The sequence below is a fragment of the Lucilia sericata genome, unplaced genomic scaffold, assembly GCF_015586225.1.
Source record: "Lucilia sericata isolate MDLA Ls3-8-SP2 unplaced genomic scaffold, ASM1558622v1 Contig000077F_arrow, whole genome shotgun sequence".
In the NCBI taxonomy this organism is placed as follows: domain Eukaryota; kingdom Metazoa; phylum Arthropoda; class Insecta; order Diptera; family Calliphoridae; genus Lucilia; species Lucilia sericata.
Genome location: NW_023994110.1, coordinates 687,366 through 705,792, shown reverse-complemented (window position 1 = coordinate 705,792; position 18,427 = coordinate 687,366). Strand labels below are relative to the sequence as shown.

At 34.5% G+C, this 18,427-nt stretch overlaps 1 protein-coding gene across 1 annotated transcript in view; it reads right to left on the bottom strand.

The window, feature by feature from the left end:
- Positions 1–628: 628 nt before the first annotated feature.
- The window catches only part of LOC119616524 (solute carrier organic anion transporter family member 4A1), a 33,308-nt gene continuing 15,509 nt past the window's right edge, over positions 629–18,427 (bottom strand). Inside the window, exons 2-7 of the mRNA XM_037972926.1 lie at positions 17,803–18,113; positions 17,518–17,713; positions 9,689–9,791; positions 3,688–4,626; positions 3,434–3,619; positions 629–1,329 (exon numbers count right to left, since the gene is read on the bottom strand). Of these exons, the coding sequence (XP_037828854.1) occupies positions 1,149–1,329; positions 3,434–3,619; positions 3,688–4,626; positions 9,689–9,791; positions 17,518–17,713; positions 17,803–18,113 (1,916 nt within the window). The 3' untranslated portion in view covers positions 629–1,148. The remainder of the gene's footprint in view (positions 1,330–3,433; positions 3,620–3,687; positions 4,627–9,688; positions 9,792–17,517; positions 17,714–17,802; positions 18,114–18,427) is intronic.

Here is an 18,427-nt window from a genome sequence, read left to right as displayed (position 1 = left end):
ATAATCCTCCATTCATACACAAGATTCTTCTATATGACAAGGAAGTAATTAAACACGCATTAGTATCAATTAAACATTTACCGCGTTGCAACAAACACTGTCTTAAGGTGGAAGTACACATTAAGGCGGCAACGCGTTTCACGCTTTTAAAACTTTTCGCGCATTATAAGCGGCAAGTTACACACAGTTTTTTAAGACTCTTAATGTTTTAAAAATCAAAATTTTAAGTTATTGTATATTTTTTAGTATTTTTCTTCCATTGTTGGAAAAATTTATTTCATTTTAGTTTCTACACAAAACAAAATACAACCCTGATCGGCTGCCGACGCGTCAGAAGTTGAAAGTTGCTGAACTTTTCGCGGCAGACGCGTTACAAACTACAATGTGTAACTTGTTAAAGAAAAATACAATATTTCAAAGTTTTTTGACAGAAGCCTATAACTCGCGCGTATCATATCATATCACCTATATATTTCTAATTGCATATGTACAGATATCTTTGAAATAAAAAACACATAAGTTTTAAAAATCACATGTATAATGTTTAAGTACTACTGCATCTTTTCATAAATAAGATTACATATATTTTGTTTGTTTTTTATTAATATTTAAGTATACAATCGCACATAAAAACATAGATATTTCTGTATAGATATATGTAAGTATAAAAGCTAAAACTACACATATATGACACACATACAAAACAAACCTAAATTTTCTTATATTTCTAAAAAAAAGTCCTAGTACATAAATACATACAAACATATGAATATGTAAAATACTTAAGGACATAATATGTCCACATACATATATTGTATGTGAATTCGAGTACATGTGCACTTACATAAGATACAAACGTATCTATAGACAAATAATAACAAATATATATCATATGATTATATTACGCATGTGTATGAGATCCTAAGATTTAACTTATGAATGAAATCAGCTGTAAGACCAAAAAAAAAAAAACATTACGTGTTGCACGTGCCACATGCAATATGACAATTGTGTATGTCGAAACACTTGTTGAATTTATGAGCAAAAGTTTGATGATGGTGGTGGCAATGATGCTGATTAACATGGTGAATGAGTAAATGTGAATGATGTTAACTGTGTTCGTAACTAGTAACATCATCAGTAACTGTTTAACTTGATAACGTCATAACACCTTCATCCACGATACTGATTGCTGCTACTGTAATGTTGCTGTTGTCCTTAACATTTTCATCATTTGGTACTTCTTTGGGTGGTATGTAAAACCACCAGGCGGCAAAGAAAAACACCACCGAACACAATTTTCCTGTTAAAGCCAGAATCCACATGTATCTGCAAATGTTATAAACAGAAACAATGTTAAAGTTGGGAACAAAGGATCATACATATGTATGCATTTTTCAGCATGTTTTTAATATTATCTATAACACAGGACAATACATTTTTAACCCATTTATAATTGTTTTAAACTTAAGATTAATATGTCTCAAAGAAGAAAGATTAACAGTCAGAAACTTCAGGCTGACATACATATCTCGCTGATGTGATGTAAAAATTCGGAGTTCTCTTAAGCCCCCTTCACACGAGCACACAAGTAATATGATCTGTCAAAATTTTGTGTAGAAGAGAACGGATGGGATCGTCTAAACGCAATATGTAATGAAACCATCACACATTGAGAGAAAATACGGATGGAAAATTTGACAGTCGTATGGCTCTCTTCATTTTTTGAAATGATTCAAAAAACAAGCAAGTCGCATTAGATCAGGGATGTATTTTTATGTAAACACATACAAAAAAAGTGAAACAGCTATTCCATCTTACTTTGTTATTGTTTTATACCAATCGTGTAAACACAAAAAATGTAAATCATACGACTTTTATTCTCTTTTTTGTCATACGGATGGAATTTTATTTTACTTTTTCATTAGACTTGTCGTACGTAAAGTGTGACCGTGTGAAGGGCCCTTTAGAAAAGTTTACTCCCTCGATTACAACTTTTTTCAAATTTAGTCAGCCTGTGTTAGTAATCACTTTCTTTCGAAAGTATTCTTTAAGTTACTTTTACATTATACCACAAGTATAATGTAGAAGAGAACGGATGAGATAGTCTAAACGCAATATGTAATGAAACCAAAACACATTAAGAGAAAATTATTCAAAAAACAAGCTTGTCGCATTAGATCAGGGATGTATTTTTATGTAAACACATAAAACAGCCGTTTTGATTCTACTTTATTATTGTCTTATACCAATAGTGTAAAAAATATAAATCATACGACTTTTATTCCCTTTACTAAAATACGGATGGAATCTCATTTGATTCTTCATAAATACGTAAAGTCGTACGCAAAGTCTTATAGTCTAAAGGGGCCTTTAGTAGTTAGGATGAAGGCTGGGTTTGTTAAGTTTGGAAAATTTCTTATAATTTTCCAATATAAAACCGTCCATAAAATAGTGCAATAAATAAAATAGTCAGTAAAATAGTCAGTCAATAAAAAAATAATGCGCTAAACGAAAAATATGCTGACGTATAAGAGTTCTGTGACTCAAGCCGCACCGCAAGAGAAGTCATAGTATATCATCTTTTGTTAAGAAAAATTTTTTCAGGCTTAGTAATATGAAAGCAAAGATAGTCGCATATACTGATGATGTTGTGCTTCTTTTCAAAAGCAAACTTCTCCAAAAATATGTAATCATTTAGTCAGCCCTTGGCGAACTATTATGGGATCAGGAAAACGCTCCAGAGGTCAACTAGGGAAATACAGAATTGGTTCTATGAAAGAAGTATAAGAACTACATCCGAAGACAATCTAATTTCGACAATGTAATGTTTATGATAGTGAAAGCGTTCCAGCGTTCCAGCGTCTGACTTTCTTTTCCACATGTTCTACATTCGGCTGATTCCTTTTGTCCGATTTGTATAGTAGTGATGGTAATCCTTTGTGTTTACTCGGAAAACGTACCATCTAAGGATTATACTCTTTCTGTTGACTTCATATAATATAATATAAATATAAAATTACAAAATTCAGTCATAATTTTTGACTATAAGATCTCGTACAAGTATAATGCTGAGAGTATATTGTAGTGAGTAAAGTGATCTATATTATAAAAAGAAAATCTTCAGCATGTGATGGAATCTATTTCGATGGATGTTTCAATTCTGTGGAAGAAAGCATTTAAAACCAAAACATCTTGCTATTATTGACTCTATAAGCTGAACTTCCGGACCAGCCAGGATAGAATTCTACAAGTATCTACATATCTTGACACCTATATACATTTGGTGCTGTTGACGGACTCTATACTACAACAAGTTATGATTATATACTACAGGTTTTGAAAGGTCCTTCTGAATGTGAATATTAAAACTTTACTTTGTCTACACTGACGATATTAGGGAACGAATATCTATATCTATCTGTATTTTTACCTGCTCATATTCGAATTTTCATAGACGAGACAAGCTCCAGCTTCTTCATCACATGTTTCTTGCCACAGTATGCAAGTCTCATCAATTAAAGCTCCAAAGATCATGGGTGCCGGAATTGTACCCAATAATCTAACCTTTATCCATTGTATACCCAAAGCAAACGAGCGTTGGTCATCGTATACACATCTGGAAATAAGAAATTCCTTTCGTATATTAAAAATTACATTTCATAAATTAACCAGTACTCTACTCACCTCAAAGTGGCTGACAGAGCAGGCATAGTGGCCAAAAACGTAAATAACATCAGCATGAAACATAATGCCACAAAATATGGTAGATATTGACAAGATGAAGAACACATTGTATTTGTGGCATCATAATCATTATTCCCAGCTATTGTCGTATTAGCAAGTGTTCGGGTAATACATTCACAATCTTTAAACGATTTACTTTCATTATTCGAAGACTCAAAAGCACAGCCGGCAAAACAAGGATTATAATACATAATATTATTGCTGCCGCATATAGGATCATAGGCTAATTTGCTACATGAACAATTCGTATTACAATTAGCTTCCAAAGTAATAGGCATAGAGATTAATGAATCAGACTTAAGTATGTCTCGATCGTAGGGTGTTGTTACTCCGGCAAATTTAAGATTTGGACAAGACAACAGAAAACAACTAGTGAAAGCAGTGGCTGCTATTGTAACCATGAGACACATTTTTATAATACCGCTACAATTGAGATTAAACTTTTTGACTAGATAACCACCCAAAAATGTACCGCCACCTCCTGCCGGTACTGTTATCAAACCCATAAGCAGTGCAGACCATACTGGTGAAATACTAAATTGATTTTCTATTTGCTTCGGTAGAAATGCTGCAAATCCAGCTATTATCATGCCCTCCGAAGCTCCAGCCAAATTCAAAAAGACAAATGTTGGATTTTTCAATAGAGACACCAAAGCCATAGGTAACTCTCGCAATTTTGTAAAATTTGTAGACTCTTCGGCTTTTTTATTAGAATTATAGGCTTCGGAGATTTTTTCCTGTTGTAATTTCTCAGAGCCGGGCAATGATCGGGGATAACCAAATATGGGTATGGATAACAGGAAACAAACAAAGGCCGCTACCACAAATCCAATCCACCAAGCTCCAATCCATACTTTACTGGCACTGGTCAAGCTTAATCTGCAAAGAAAAATAACATTTGATTTGCCTATAATTACAGTATTTTTGATCGGTGTAATTCATAATAGAGCAAAGCTTACAGTCCACAAGACCTTAATTTAGTCCAATTTGTGAATTCTGTAGAATCCGGTTCTACAGAATTCTAACAAATCAAATTAGATTTAATAGTGACATAACTTTGGGATAGATCTTTAATGAGGCTTGCACCATGATTACCCATTAAAGAGAGGGGTAATCATATATGATGAAGGTAAATGTATTTAACAGTACGACTTTCTCCGAAGGATCGAAGTTATTAATATTCTAATCTCTATAAGTAAGGTAAGATCTAAGTATTATGTATATTCTGCAAGTGGCATAAGTGGATAAAAAGAGTCGGTTCTGCTGTTTCCCATTCAGAGATCATGTGCGATACCAAGGCCAGGGGAATATTAACACCATTTTATTAAACATCGTCTAATACAATCCGTTAATTACGGATTTGTTGCCTATTTCATTTGTCCTCCATATCAAATTAATAATCAACATCTCGATATTTAGCTATTCTTTTTGAAATCGTATTCTTGGCGTAAATTTGCATTCATTAGGTAATTGATAGAGACCAAGTCCATTGCAGAAAAATCCTGGGCTAAAACCTGTCAAAGTTATGAGCCATAGTAAAGTAACCCTATAATAAATGACTAATTATAAAACTTCCGAAAATGGGAGAATTTCAGGATTGATCAAACCAGTTCATCGCTCATATACTGCATAATCGTATCGCGACCATTATCGAACCTCAGCTAAGGCGTAACAAGCAGATTTTAGACCGAACAGGCCAAGCATTGATCACCTCAGTAGTTAGAGGGTTATTGTGGAACAGTCGGTAGAATGACGTTCATCCCTATACTTAGTGCTCCTGGCCTTTAAACGGAAGCCCTAATATGCAAAGATTCCCCGATTCATGTTGCCCCATTCTTCATAAAGGCTCACAGAGTAAACCCGTTAGAATTAAAGCAGGAGTTCGTCAAGTCTGTGTTGTGTACCCTCTATTATTAAATATTATTCCTAATGCTGTACTGAGCAACTCTCTGTCTGGGCAACATGGTATTTTTTGCGGTTTCCAAGATAAACTGGATGACATTTGGACATCATACAGTTCAAATACCGTCGAGATATGAGCTAGTCGCTGTCTCAAATGTGGATCTATGGGGACGTACTTATCAATCTGCTATTTATATGAGTATACGTTCTCCCTCCATTAGTTGGCTAAGACACACTTTGAAAAAGCTAAGTAATGATTTGACCCGACAAGACATCGAATGCATCCTCCAATGATCTTAAAGACCTGCAAATACTTGGATATGCCAAATAGAAAAGGAGTTGGAGGAGTTTGGAGTTTCATGGATCGAGATGAAGATATGTGTTGTGATAAATCGAACTGGAAAACATTTATTGCGACCCTTTGTTTAACTAGGAATTAAAGGATTAAATACATATATACAGTACATTGTGGCAATCCGGAACTAAGTCGAATCAATTAATCAGAAATAAGTCAATTGATTCTTTGGATCACTATAATAACTATTTTCTGAAGTACAATACAAAACCAAGTTTCAAGTGTTTACTCTCTAGATTACTTAGGATAGTAAAGTAACGATTGACTTCATCTCCACATTACCTGGGAGCACTAAAGTGACTTTGAGACTAAAGACCCAATACGTACCAATTAGAGTCAACCGAGTAGTTAGACATTAGTGGAAGTTATTATACATATTTTTCCAGTCGAACTGTTGGGAAACAAACGTCTTACAAATAAAAAAGTCCTTGTGAAATGCTATACATATGTACATACATTCATACATAAAAAATTTCATCATTTCTAGCTCACAAATCAAAAGATATAATTTTAAATACGCTTTCATATGATTCGCATTACTTGGTTACCAAAACAAATAAAGAAATAAATAAATATTCGTAAATTAAGTACATAAGGGATGATCATCACGCTCACAAGGATAATGGTTACAATATTGTTTCATTCATTGATTCATTTGTTTTTTTTTTTTTTTTTTGCCGCTCCAGTGTATTGTTTTACTTTTTAAACTCTGTCAACACGTAATGTGTAACGTATTTAGTTGTCAGTGTTAAGCACGAGTAAAAGTTTGTTTTATTAGTCCCCAGACACTTTATTCTTCGTTTGTGCAGTTTGGAACAATTTGTGCGAAAGTGATTTACTACTGACTTAACGCGGTTTACATAAAAATATAAGTATTTACGGTTGCTTCTTATTGTTCATTTGTCGCTTTTCTCAGGTTGTTTAGTAACACCATATCCCATCTTCCTACAGTTGGAGGTGTACCATGTGCTTTTTGGAAATAAAAAAAATATAAATAATTATCTTTAACGTATAGCTAGCCCAAACCAAATGGAGGATATACCAAGTTCTTTTTAACAAAAAATGTAATCAAAAACCAAAAAGTTTATTAAATAGCTAAATGTAAGAGAATGTTGTCATTGGTAAGAACAAAAATTTTACCAAATTAATTATATAAAACTTTAATACTTTCCCTTTACTTATTCCTTCCGCAAATCTTAAGGATGCCTATCACGTTTTCGTAGTGTTTTATTTAGATATTTATTTTTGTTTCATGAGATTAACTTCATGTAAGTCATGTAGAATGTGAACATGTCTTTTACATGGATGTAAATACTTGTACGTATGCGTAAGTGTTACATGTAAATATTTATAATACATATTTGTAAAGGTACATAAATAGCATTTTCAAATACGATGATTTGATTTATGATAGCTTTTCTTTCGCATTCATAATCACAGTGTTTCATTCTGTTTGTTCAAATGGGATTTAAGGACATGGAAGATAATATTACACAGTTTAGAAATAATTATTTTTTTATAAAAAACTAACTGATATAAATATTATGTAAAAGCAGGGAAAAACGTGTAGTTGCCATCTGCCCAGAAGAAACCCTGGGTAACAGGGGAGATCCGCAACCTTGGGAAAACTCTTCGCAAACTATTTAACTGTGTACGGCGTAAAAAGACTGCAGTATACTGGGATGAGTACCGTAGTAAACTTGGTAAATATAAGAAATTTGTTCGAAAAGCCAAACGGGCGATGACATGGCCAGGAGGATATGGAGGAGACAATGAAACTCCTAAAGGATTCTCACTTCCCACCTGGTATATCGGGTAACCTAGATGAACCGATATTAGGGGAAGAAGAGGCTAACACAGAGATAGCTATTACAACTGGCATGGTTAAGGAGACAAGCAAGAGTTTTACATCCTATAAGGTTGCAGGACAGGATGGTATTTTCCCAGCACTTTTGCAGATGTTGACTGCATAATTACTATGTGTATATACCTTAATTAAATGGCAGGATGCAAGGGTAATATTTATATCCAAACACAGAAAACCTAGATACATATGTGATATAGCGTTATGTCCTTCCTACTTAAAACCTTGGAACGGATAGCATGATTACAAGCAGTTTACTAGACAAAGACCTCAAATATAAGCAGCATACTTATGTAAAGGGGCGATCGGTGGATAACTCGTTAAATTAAGTTGTCCACTATATAGGTGAATCCTTTGATAGCAAATTGACTTCGAAGGAAGGCGTCTTCAATAACGTACAAACTGATACTCTTATTCAATCATTAGACCAGTTTTATGTTGACCGTATAATCCGTAACTAGATCCATAGGCAGCGATATGTACGATAGGGAAAGGTACTTCGCGGTACAACACAGTGTGGCAATTTGTCCCCTATACTGTGGGTAACCACAGTACTAAGTACTAAGGAACCTAAAGCAAGGACTTAGACCTGTCGTAATACTTCTAAGAGGGAAAGGATCCAAATTAATTGTATAGAAAAGCTGAAGAGGCTCTGAATACGGTCTTGAGCAAGGCTTAATCGAGAGGCCTCAATGTAAATCCGGCAAGTATATTTAATTCTGTTTCCTGGGAAAGAAGATACCGGTACCGACAGAGTTAAGTACTTAGGTGTAGGATAGCGGTGCTGGACGCTATGTAGAAGAACCATAGGCGTGAAATGGTTAATTAGTCCTATTACGTCAACCAAGGCTCTGTAAACGTTGTAAGATATTCCACCCATTGAAACATATATTAAGATATGAGGCAGCCATTATAGCCGAACGGTCAATGTATACTGAGTACATTAAAAGGCTATACACTAACATCGGACGTGCCCAACACAGAATATGTCAGGAACTCTTAAACTTTGATCCCAGATAAAATGTCATGGTCAAGCGGAACATTAGAGCAAATACCCGTAGCAATCCATTGTTACAAATTGGGAGAAAAAGTGGGCCTGGGGTTTTATATTAAGGACTCAGAATCTGAAATATACTACCTTATCACAAAACTAGCATCCAACCAGAACTCCGATCAATAACGGAATGTATAAAATGGATTAGAATAAATATGACCGCATTGGATGAAAAAGTTAAATATAAGACCGTATTGGATTGAAGGAAAGTTTTATCCGAATACTAGAGGTAATCATATGGAAACCAGGTTACTCGGCAGTAGTCGGCAATGAAAATGCGAATGTACTAGCTTTAAAGAGAAGGGAGCTCGAGGTAGATAGCCTAACGAACGCAAAATCGGTGAAATGAGGGCTGAATTAAAAATAAGCCCTATTGGAATAATAAAACCCTGGGTAAAACAACAAAAATCATATGGGTGATATGGCGAGACCTGTTCTCATTAAGGTCACCCCAGAAGCATTCTCAGCATGAGCAAGTCTTAGGTTAGTATGATGGTACGTATGCTGAATGGACACACGGGATTACGGGCAAACATATACAAAATAGCGATATCGAAAATTAAAGCATTAATTTATGTAAGTAATTAAACAACAAATGAACAGGTAGTATTGAAAATTATAAAATATCGCTTTCAGATATTCAGATATTTCGTCTATTCGAATGGTAGTTAATCGGTAAATCGAAATTTTAACATATTCTTTAATTTTATAAGATATTTTTAGAATTACATAAAAAAGTTTTTAAATTTGTTTAACATTTACTTACTCTGCAACATCAACTTGCAAAAAATCGGTATAAATCAGCAACAATTGTCCCCCCAGAACATAACCCATAGCTGGACCAATCATAGTCATGGTGTAATATGTACCTGAAAAAATAAATAAATTAGAATACAAATTATTAGCTAGCTTCATATTTCAATGACATTTTCTTCTAGAGTTCAAAGAATCGTCCCCCATATTTCTTGAAAAATTCCAATTAAATTGAACTGCTAATAAAAACAACAATTGTTAACAAGATGTAATGAAAATATAACACAAACAAGGAACAAGGATATAAGTAAGAATTTATATAATCGTATGTAAAATGAATACGTGTTTCTAAAGATACTCAAACATTACAAATTCAATATGTATCAATTGACAAATACTTTTATTGTACTTCTGCCCTTATAATTATTTCCACTCTTTCTCCTCCTCCTTCTTTATTTGTCAAAAGGGGATTTCTTTTTCATAGCAAATTATTTTTTCTTTTTCAGTTACTGTTGTTGCTGTTGTTTGTGTAAATTTTCGTCTGGAATTGCTTTTGAGGTCTAAGATTATCTTAACTAGAAACCAATAAATTTTATAATATTTTTATTGTATTTACTCGTGTTTATTCGCACAAAGTTTCATATACATACACAGACGAAATAGACAAAACAACAGATCAAGTACTATTTACTGATAGAACAACTAAATAAAAAACTAAACCAAAGGAAAACAAATTTTAAGGATATCAATACTCTGCCATGCAACTGCCATGGAAATTCTATTCATTTAGTTGTGTAGATGAAAGTATTGTATGATGACGATGTTGTCGCTTGGTTGATATCTGATGTGATGATGCATAGTCAATGGATAAATGTTTATATGGAAGTAGATACAAGTAATATATGTATGTTCTTTAAACGCATATTTAAGTAAAAACGTTTACAGTCTGTTCCATAATTAACAACTCTATGTTAGGCAATAAAACTATTTTCAATAGTTTTATTGGCTTAATAACAAATTTATGTTTAAATTGAACAACTCAGCAAATTAAAATTTTTTGAAACTCTTAGGTTAGGTTACGCAGTTCACTTGGCCCATTGTGATACTCTTAGAATTGCCATTCCCTATTATTGAGAGAATAGTTTCCCTCCCTAATTTCGTTGACTATTTGGTTCGTTTGGTCTCCGTGAAAACCAGCCGGTGCTTCTAATAAAACCGATCGTGTTTACTAGTGAGGCATCTCTGAGACAGTACATATCACGGAAAAGAGCTCTATCAAGATATAGTAGTCTGTGCTCTTGTAAGGCTGGACAGTCACAAAAGGTGTTGTACCGATTCCACTTGTTCTTCGTCCAAGCAGCATCTACAGTAGCTATAACGTGGGTAGCCCATACGTTTCGATCATACAGTGTCCAATCATACAGTGCCCAGTAATTATACCAGTTAGAAGCCTAATCGAGTTCTTACTAAGAGACAAGAGAGTCCTAGTCCTATCTGTTGTCAGAGTGAGCCAAAGCAGTCTCGATATTCTACAAGTGGTGATATTTGACCACTTCAGTTCCATTTCACTCAAAGCCGATCCACCTATCAATTTTGTTAGGGTCGTCAGGGGAGTGTGAATATCTTTTTAAGCGAGGGTTAAGTCTAGCGACGACCCTTTGGTTGCGTTTTCATCAGATATTTCATTTTCACGGATGCCCTAATGTCCTAGAACCCATATCAACTCAACGTGATGTTGTGTCAGTTGTCCCAATGATTGAATATAATTGAGAAGACATTTCGACTTAATAACATGGGGTTAAGAGCCTTGATTGATGCAAGTCTGTTCAAGTATATATGTATAGTCGAATTGTCGAGATTTCGTTCCCGGATCCTTCTCGCGGCTGTACAGATGTCATATATAGTTGCCTGAAGGACCGTGCAGGTGTCAAGTAGTCGAAGAGACAGTGGGAGATTTAGTTTTTCGGATAAGATTCCCGATACCGTGCCACTTTCTGTCGTCCCTTAGGACAGTGTTCGATGCCCAATCATCTTGGAAAATCATTGGAAACACTTACTCCCCTGGAAAATTTTAGAACTTGTTCTAAAAAAACTAGTTCTACAACTAATACAAAAAGAACCACTTCAGATTATTGAACAATCTTGGAACTTAAAGAAATTAAAAATTTATCAACTTATTTTTAGCCGAATAGAAAACGCATTCATTCGATTACTGAATTTATACAATTTTATTTCATAGATTGCTAGGTACATAGCTCCACTTAGCTTTATTTTGCATAGTTCCTTGTCGGCAGAGAGTGGCGAAAAAATTTAATGGTAAACTTACTGGTGTGTCCTTCACCTAAAATTAAAATGGAGACACCACATAGGATATAGGAACAACAAGGCACATCGGTGCTGGACGCCTATGTAGATAAACCATAGGCTCGAATAGGGGCCTTTATAAAAGTGTGATTAGACTAATTCTAATTTATGCTTCAATAATCTGGTGGACTTCTTTGATGAAAAAGTTTAATATCAAACTACTACAGAGATTTCAACGTACATGCTGCTTTTGTATATGAACGTCATCTAAGGCTCTGAAAACTCCCATTTGAACATACATATGTATGTAAATTATGACCAATGGCGGTTACAGTACACGTCATCAATGTATACTGAACACATTCAAAGGCTATATACCAACATCGGACGTGACCGACCGCATACCAGATACAGAATATGTCGGGAACACTGATCCCAGATAGTATATCATGGTCAAGTGGAACATTAGTGCAAATACTGGTAGAAATCCGTTGCTACAAGGATGGCTCTGAACTGGGGAAAAAGCAGGTCTGAGGTTCTATATTGAAGAATCAGAAACAGAAATATACTACCGTTTACCTAATCGCAACAGAAGTCCAAGTAATAACGTAATGCATAAATTGGATAAGATTAAATATGGCACCAACAGGGGTTAACATATTTACTGACCACCGAAAGGCAATTAGGGCAATACCAGTTTATAAGGTTAAATCTGAAACCGTATTAGACTGTAGGAAAGCTTTAACCGAATATACTCAGATAGGTAAGTTTGGCATCAAATGGGTGACAACCCACTCGGCAACGAAAGAGCGAATATACTTGCTTCATAGGAAAGAGAACTCGAGGTAGTAAACGTAAAACCATTCGTTGCAACGAGGGCTGAATTATAAATATGGGCTAGAGAATCCCATAAGGCCACTTCGAATAATAAAACGGTGGGTAAAACCACAAATATCCTATGGGATAATCCGAGATGCACAATTATTCAAAATTGAGCATGTGAGGACAGTAAAACTCTGGAGCACTTTCTTTGTCATTGCCAGGCCTTCGTCGTAATTAGATCCAATTATCTGGGGAGCTATATTATTCCAGATATAACATATATTACGTCCAGGAAACAGAATTTCTGAACATCTGACGATAATACCGTCATAGATGACTATATGAGGCTTTTTTACCAACAAACATTATCTATTAAAAGGAGAGCACAAAAGACCCGATAGTTGCCTAGGTGTATTTCTTCGGATTTGATGTAGAATACATCCTCCTATCAAAACGCTAAGCGCTTTTAATACTTTTAAGAAACCTTTGGAAAAAGAGGGACAAAGTCATTACCAACTGGAATGTTGTAGATACTTAGAAACATTTCTCTACTCTGTAAAAAGTAAATGTACTAGTTTGTCTTCATATTACTGATTCCTCGAATTCCATTAAATTAAATATATGTATGTATATGTATCTGCTTAGTGAAATTATACACTTGGTCCCATCCTACAAAATAAGTACAGCCCTGCTTTGATAAGGCAAGCGGATAATAGGACTTCTACATTATACTACCGACAAACATTATGGACTTGATCATGACAGCTCGAAGGACAATGTTTGTTGGTTATCAATATATATTTATTTAAAATATGTAGCTATGAACCCACGCCAAAAGAACTGCCCATCTTTTGAGATCAAGAATGAATCAAGGCAATTTCAAATACACCGTTAAGAAGTAAAGCGTTTCCCAGAGATACGCAAGCTCTGAACTATGTGGGTGAGGCAAAACTTCCCAACTACATCTTTCTAAATAATTTATAACAGATATTGTAATATGTGGTCCATCGTTGTCATGATGCTGAGTGTTTTTTCGGGTCCCCACTAAATACTGAGCATTTTAAACATTGGAGGAAGCTGATTTCGGGGAAGACTTTATATTCTTAACCTTACTATTTAGAATATTTTTTCTCTAAGCGAGCACTTAATATTCATTTATAAAAAATATTTAAATAATACACCTGTTCCACTTTCTTTTACAAATAACTGTATCCACAACATTTACGCTCCTATTGTGCAACATACACCAAAAATGCTGATTATATTTGGATTCCAAAGAAATTTCCTGAATAAGCAATTTACAGTAAAACACCCGGTTTAATAAGCTCCAAATGATTTAGTTGCGTAGTGACGAACAACAACTTCTTAGATGTTTTACACAAACAACTCGGCATCATACGCTTGTCGGTCTTTTATTTTTGCTGAATACAATTTCTTTAAACTGGGTCACACAAAAAATTACACCAAAACACTTTGATAAGCGTGACATTTATTGGAAGGAGCGAGGCGGTTGTTTGCATTTGAGACGGTCGCCAAAAAAAGCATTCTTCATCAAAAACAAAAAAGCACCCAGATAAATATCACTCCCACTTTTTAAATTGGGTATATAATGTGTTCTACTGTTTGTGTAAGAGTCTGGAAAAAGGAATTATTTGTCAAACGGTAAATAAATATTATATCCTTTGTAGTTATGTTTACACGCACACACATAAACACATACATACATATATTCATACTTATGTTTGCTAAAGTGAATGAATGAAGTTTGCAATTGTAATTTACTATGCAGACTTTCTTTCTACACACTTTCGCTAAGAAACAAAAAGGCAATAAATTCTCATCTTTAGATGATCAAAAATATTCGTTCGTTGAAGAAAAACATATTTACTTTACTTCACTTTTATGATAAATAAAAAAAAAAACCTTGATACAATAGAAACTTACAAATAGATATTTATGCATCACTTGATAGTTTTATTATTTATTGTACAAGGATCGAAATATGGAACTTTAAAAGAATTTGTTAATTATCAGAATGAATAGTTGTAAGAATTATTGTTAAAGTAAAAATCGTTCAATTTATAATTTCTGAAAGGTAGTTAGTTTTAAAGGAGAGCGTATATGGGGAGTTGTGCGCTCCTTAACCAGTGCCTCAGGTGAGAATCGAACACACTACCTCCGGTCTTCCAGATTAGTGCACTAAAATACCGGAAGCCACTTCTGAAAGGTAAAAAAACTATTCAACTGATTTGTTAGATAGACAAGTTGAAATTTGTAATTTTGTCAAAGTCACGAAACTCAAGAAAACCACCCCTGCGATAGAGGTTACCTTGAGTGTTCTGCCATTATATAGAGGCTTTGGCATCCGAATTAGGTACTGCCCATCTTATATCTCGCAGCGTATGTACTCTATATTAGGGTATATGACTCTTTCTTCGATGGCTTTACTGTGATAAAGTAGTGTATGTTTTCCCAGATGATGGATAGTGCATTTTGGTGGCACTTACTATAAGGTGTGTTTCAAAATTATAAGAACAAATATATTTTTCAAAATAATTTATAAAATTTATTAAACATTTTTATTGAAAATATAATAAAAAGTGCTCTTGTAATTCTGAAACATACCTTAGATTCATTTTGAGCGGCATCCGGGACTTCAGAGGAATACCGAATAATTTCAGATGGTAGAAGGAAGTAGAAATCAAATCCAAAGAAATACACCTAGTCTACTATCGGGCCTATTGTAACCTGCTTTTCATGGAAAATCTTTGAAAGTAGAAAACCAAAACATTATATACAGTGATCAAAAGCTATTATCGTCCGATGTTCAGAAACACAATTTCCTGAACAGAATTCCTAAGAATTCTAATATCGAAGAAAGCCTGACAATGACAAAAAAAGTGCTCCAGAGTTCCATTGTCCTCACCAATTGCTCTACATTCGTTTCAACCCGTACTTCCAATTTTGCATTGTTGTCCACTCAAAACATGTATCATCATACTAACCTCGGATTTTCTCATTTTGAGTCCAGCTCTCGTTAGGATTACCTCATAGGATCTTTGTGGTTCTACCCATTCCCAGAGGCTTTATGGGATTCTCTCACCCATATTTTTAATTCGGCCCTCGTTGCATCGAAAGGTTTTGCGTTCATCAAGTTAACTACTTCTCTTTAAAGCAAGTAAATTCGATCTTTCGTTATCGACTACTCTCGAGTGGCCTAGTATCCATATGATGCAAAGCTTACCTCTGTGGGAATATTCGGTTAAAGCTTTCTTACAATCCAATGCGACTTAAATGCTTTAAAATTCCCGTCTGATATGCGATCGCGCACGACCCATAAAAGTATATACATAATATATATAGCCTTTAAATGTGTTCACTATACATTGATGACATGCCCTATAATCGCCTTTGATCTACTCACCTAAAGCTAAGAACCGTTTGGCAGTAAATGTCATATCTTATAAATTTCAATGGGTGGAATATCTAGCTATGTTACCAGAGCATTGATTGACGTAGTGCTCATGGCGCCACCTATAGCAAGCAGCATGCACGCTAATCTTTCTATAGTAGTTTGATATTACACTTTTTGTCCAAATGAGTCCACCAGATTATTGAAACATACATAAGTAAGAATTGGTCTAATCACGCTTTAATTAACCCAAGGACTAAGACCCCATTTCTTACATATTGATCTTATATATCATCTATGTTATGTCTCCATTGAAATTTTCGTTTAATGATTACTCCACAAAGAACTTAACTCTGTCGGTCACCTGTATTTTCTTACCCAATTTTTGTCTTTATTGTGAAAAGACAAATAACAGTCTTCGCCAGATTACATTGAGACCTCTCGGTTCAGCTCAAGGCCGTATTCAGAACCTACTCAGCCCTTCTACACAAGTTATTTGGATATTTTCAATTATGAATATTACGACATCGTCTGCATAGCAGACAGATTTAAGTCCTTTCTCAGTTTCCACTGATCGTCCTTTTATTTGAGGTCTATCTATTCGAAGGTTTTCAGTAGGAACGGCGAAAGGCTTACCTTTGGCAGATGAATCGAAACAAGTCCCTCCTCCATATACAAAAGTGCCGGGGAAATACTATCCCGTCAGCTTAATAGGGTGAAAAACTTTTGGTTACTCCCTTAACCATGCTAATTTTAATAACTATCTCTGTCTTACTTCTCCTTCTCCCAATATCGGTTCATATATAGTACCCGTTATATCAGGTAGGAAATGAAAGTCCATTACTTGTTAGATTGTCTCTTACATATCCGTCAGTCTCCTGTCTCCTGTCACCGATCATGGATTCCGGTTGGACATGAGTTTGGATAGGAATTTTATATCTCCTACCCATGTCACCGATCATGGATTCCGGTTGGACATGAGTTTCGATAGGAATTTTATATCTTTGATATGTCATTTAAACTACTATCTACCTATTCACAAAAATGTTTCCAATAGTCTCCTTTTGAAAGAAATAATGGTGTAATAAAGTTTACTTAGACGGACGGCGATAATGATTACAGTTTTATAAGCTCTTCAACTTAAATAAATATGTATATATAAATATATATTTTTTAATTTAAAATAAATTTTAAGTCAGAAATTCTATACAATGAATTCACTCATTCGTAGCCCTGAATCAAATAAGCTTAAAAATACATTTACAAATCATACTAACGGAAAAAAATATGCATATAAAACTTACCCAAATAAACAGACGACATTTTCTTCGAAACATTCTCGTCAATATAAGTAACACCAAGTGTAAATAGCGGTGAAGCTCCTGCACCATGCAACAGTTGAGCAGCAAAAAATATCCATACAGTCCATGTTAGATTTTCGGTATTATCAACTTCATCGCCAACACCATTACCCGTTGTCAAGTCATTTAATTCGCAGGACTTTTTTTTAAAGATGAAAGTAGAAAATATTTTATAAAAACATATTACTTTCCAAGTGTTTCTTTTTACATAAATCTAAATACTAGTACCTGTATGTTGCTATTATTTCCACTTAATATTGAACATGTGTTTGTGGTAGACTTGGTAGCACGATATGGTCCCACGAGGAAGTGTGGCAAAGCAAATGTTAATGACCCCAAACCCAATAATATTATGCCCCAAGCAATAATTCGTGGTTTTGAAGCACCAAGACGACCTCCAAAATATGTTACGGGTACTAGACATAGGAATGAGGCAATATCGTATCCACTTGCCACGAGACCTGTTTGGCGAGAACGTAATCCAAAGCGTCTTTCGATGGTTGTTATTACAACGTTTATAAAACCATTAACTATTAGTCCTAAAAAGAGAAATGGAATAGTTTTTAAATTTATTATTTTTTCAAAAGAACAAAACTAAGATTGGAAATACCACTTAGAGGTTAGCACAAACGAAGTATATCAAAGTTGGACGTTATGTAAAGGCAACCATAGGTTCGAAATAAGGTTTTAGCTCAACTATAAAATACTATCTTTATAAAAAGATTGAGCAGCGCTGATTTTGAATCTGGCAACAGAATTTCTCCTTCAGGTTTTTTAAATGTCTTGTCCTAAAGTATGAAAAACGCCGTTTTTGGTCATATTTGAGGCGTTATAACAGCATGAAAAACTCGCA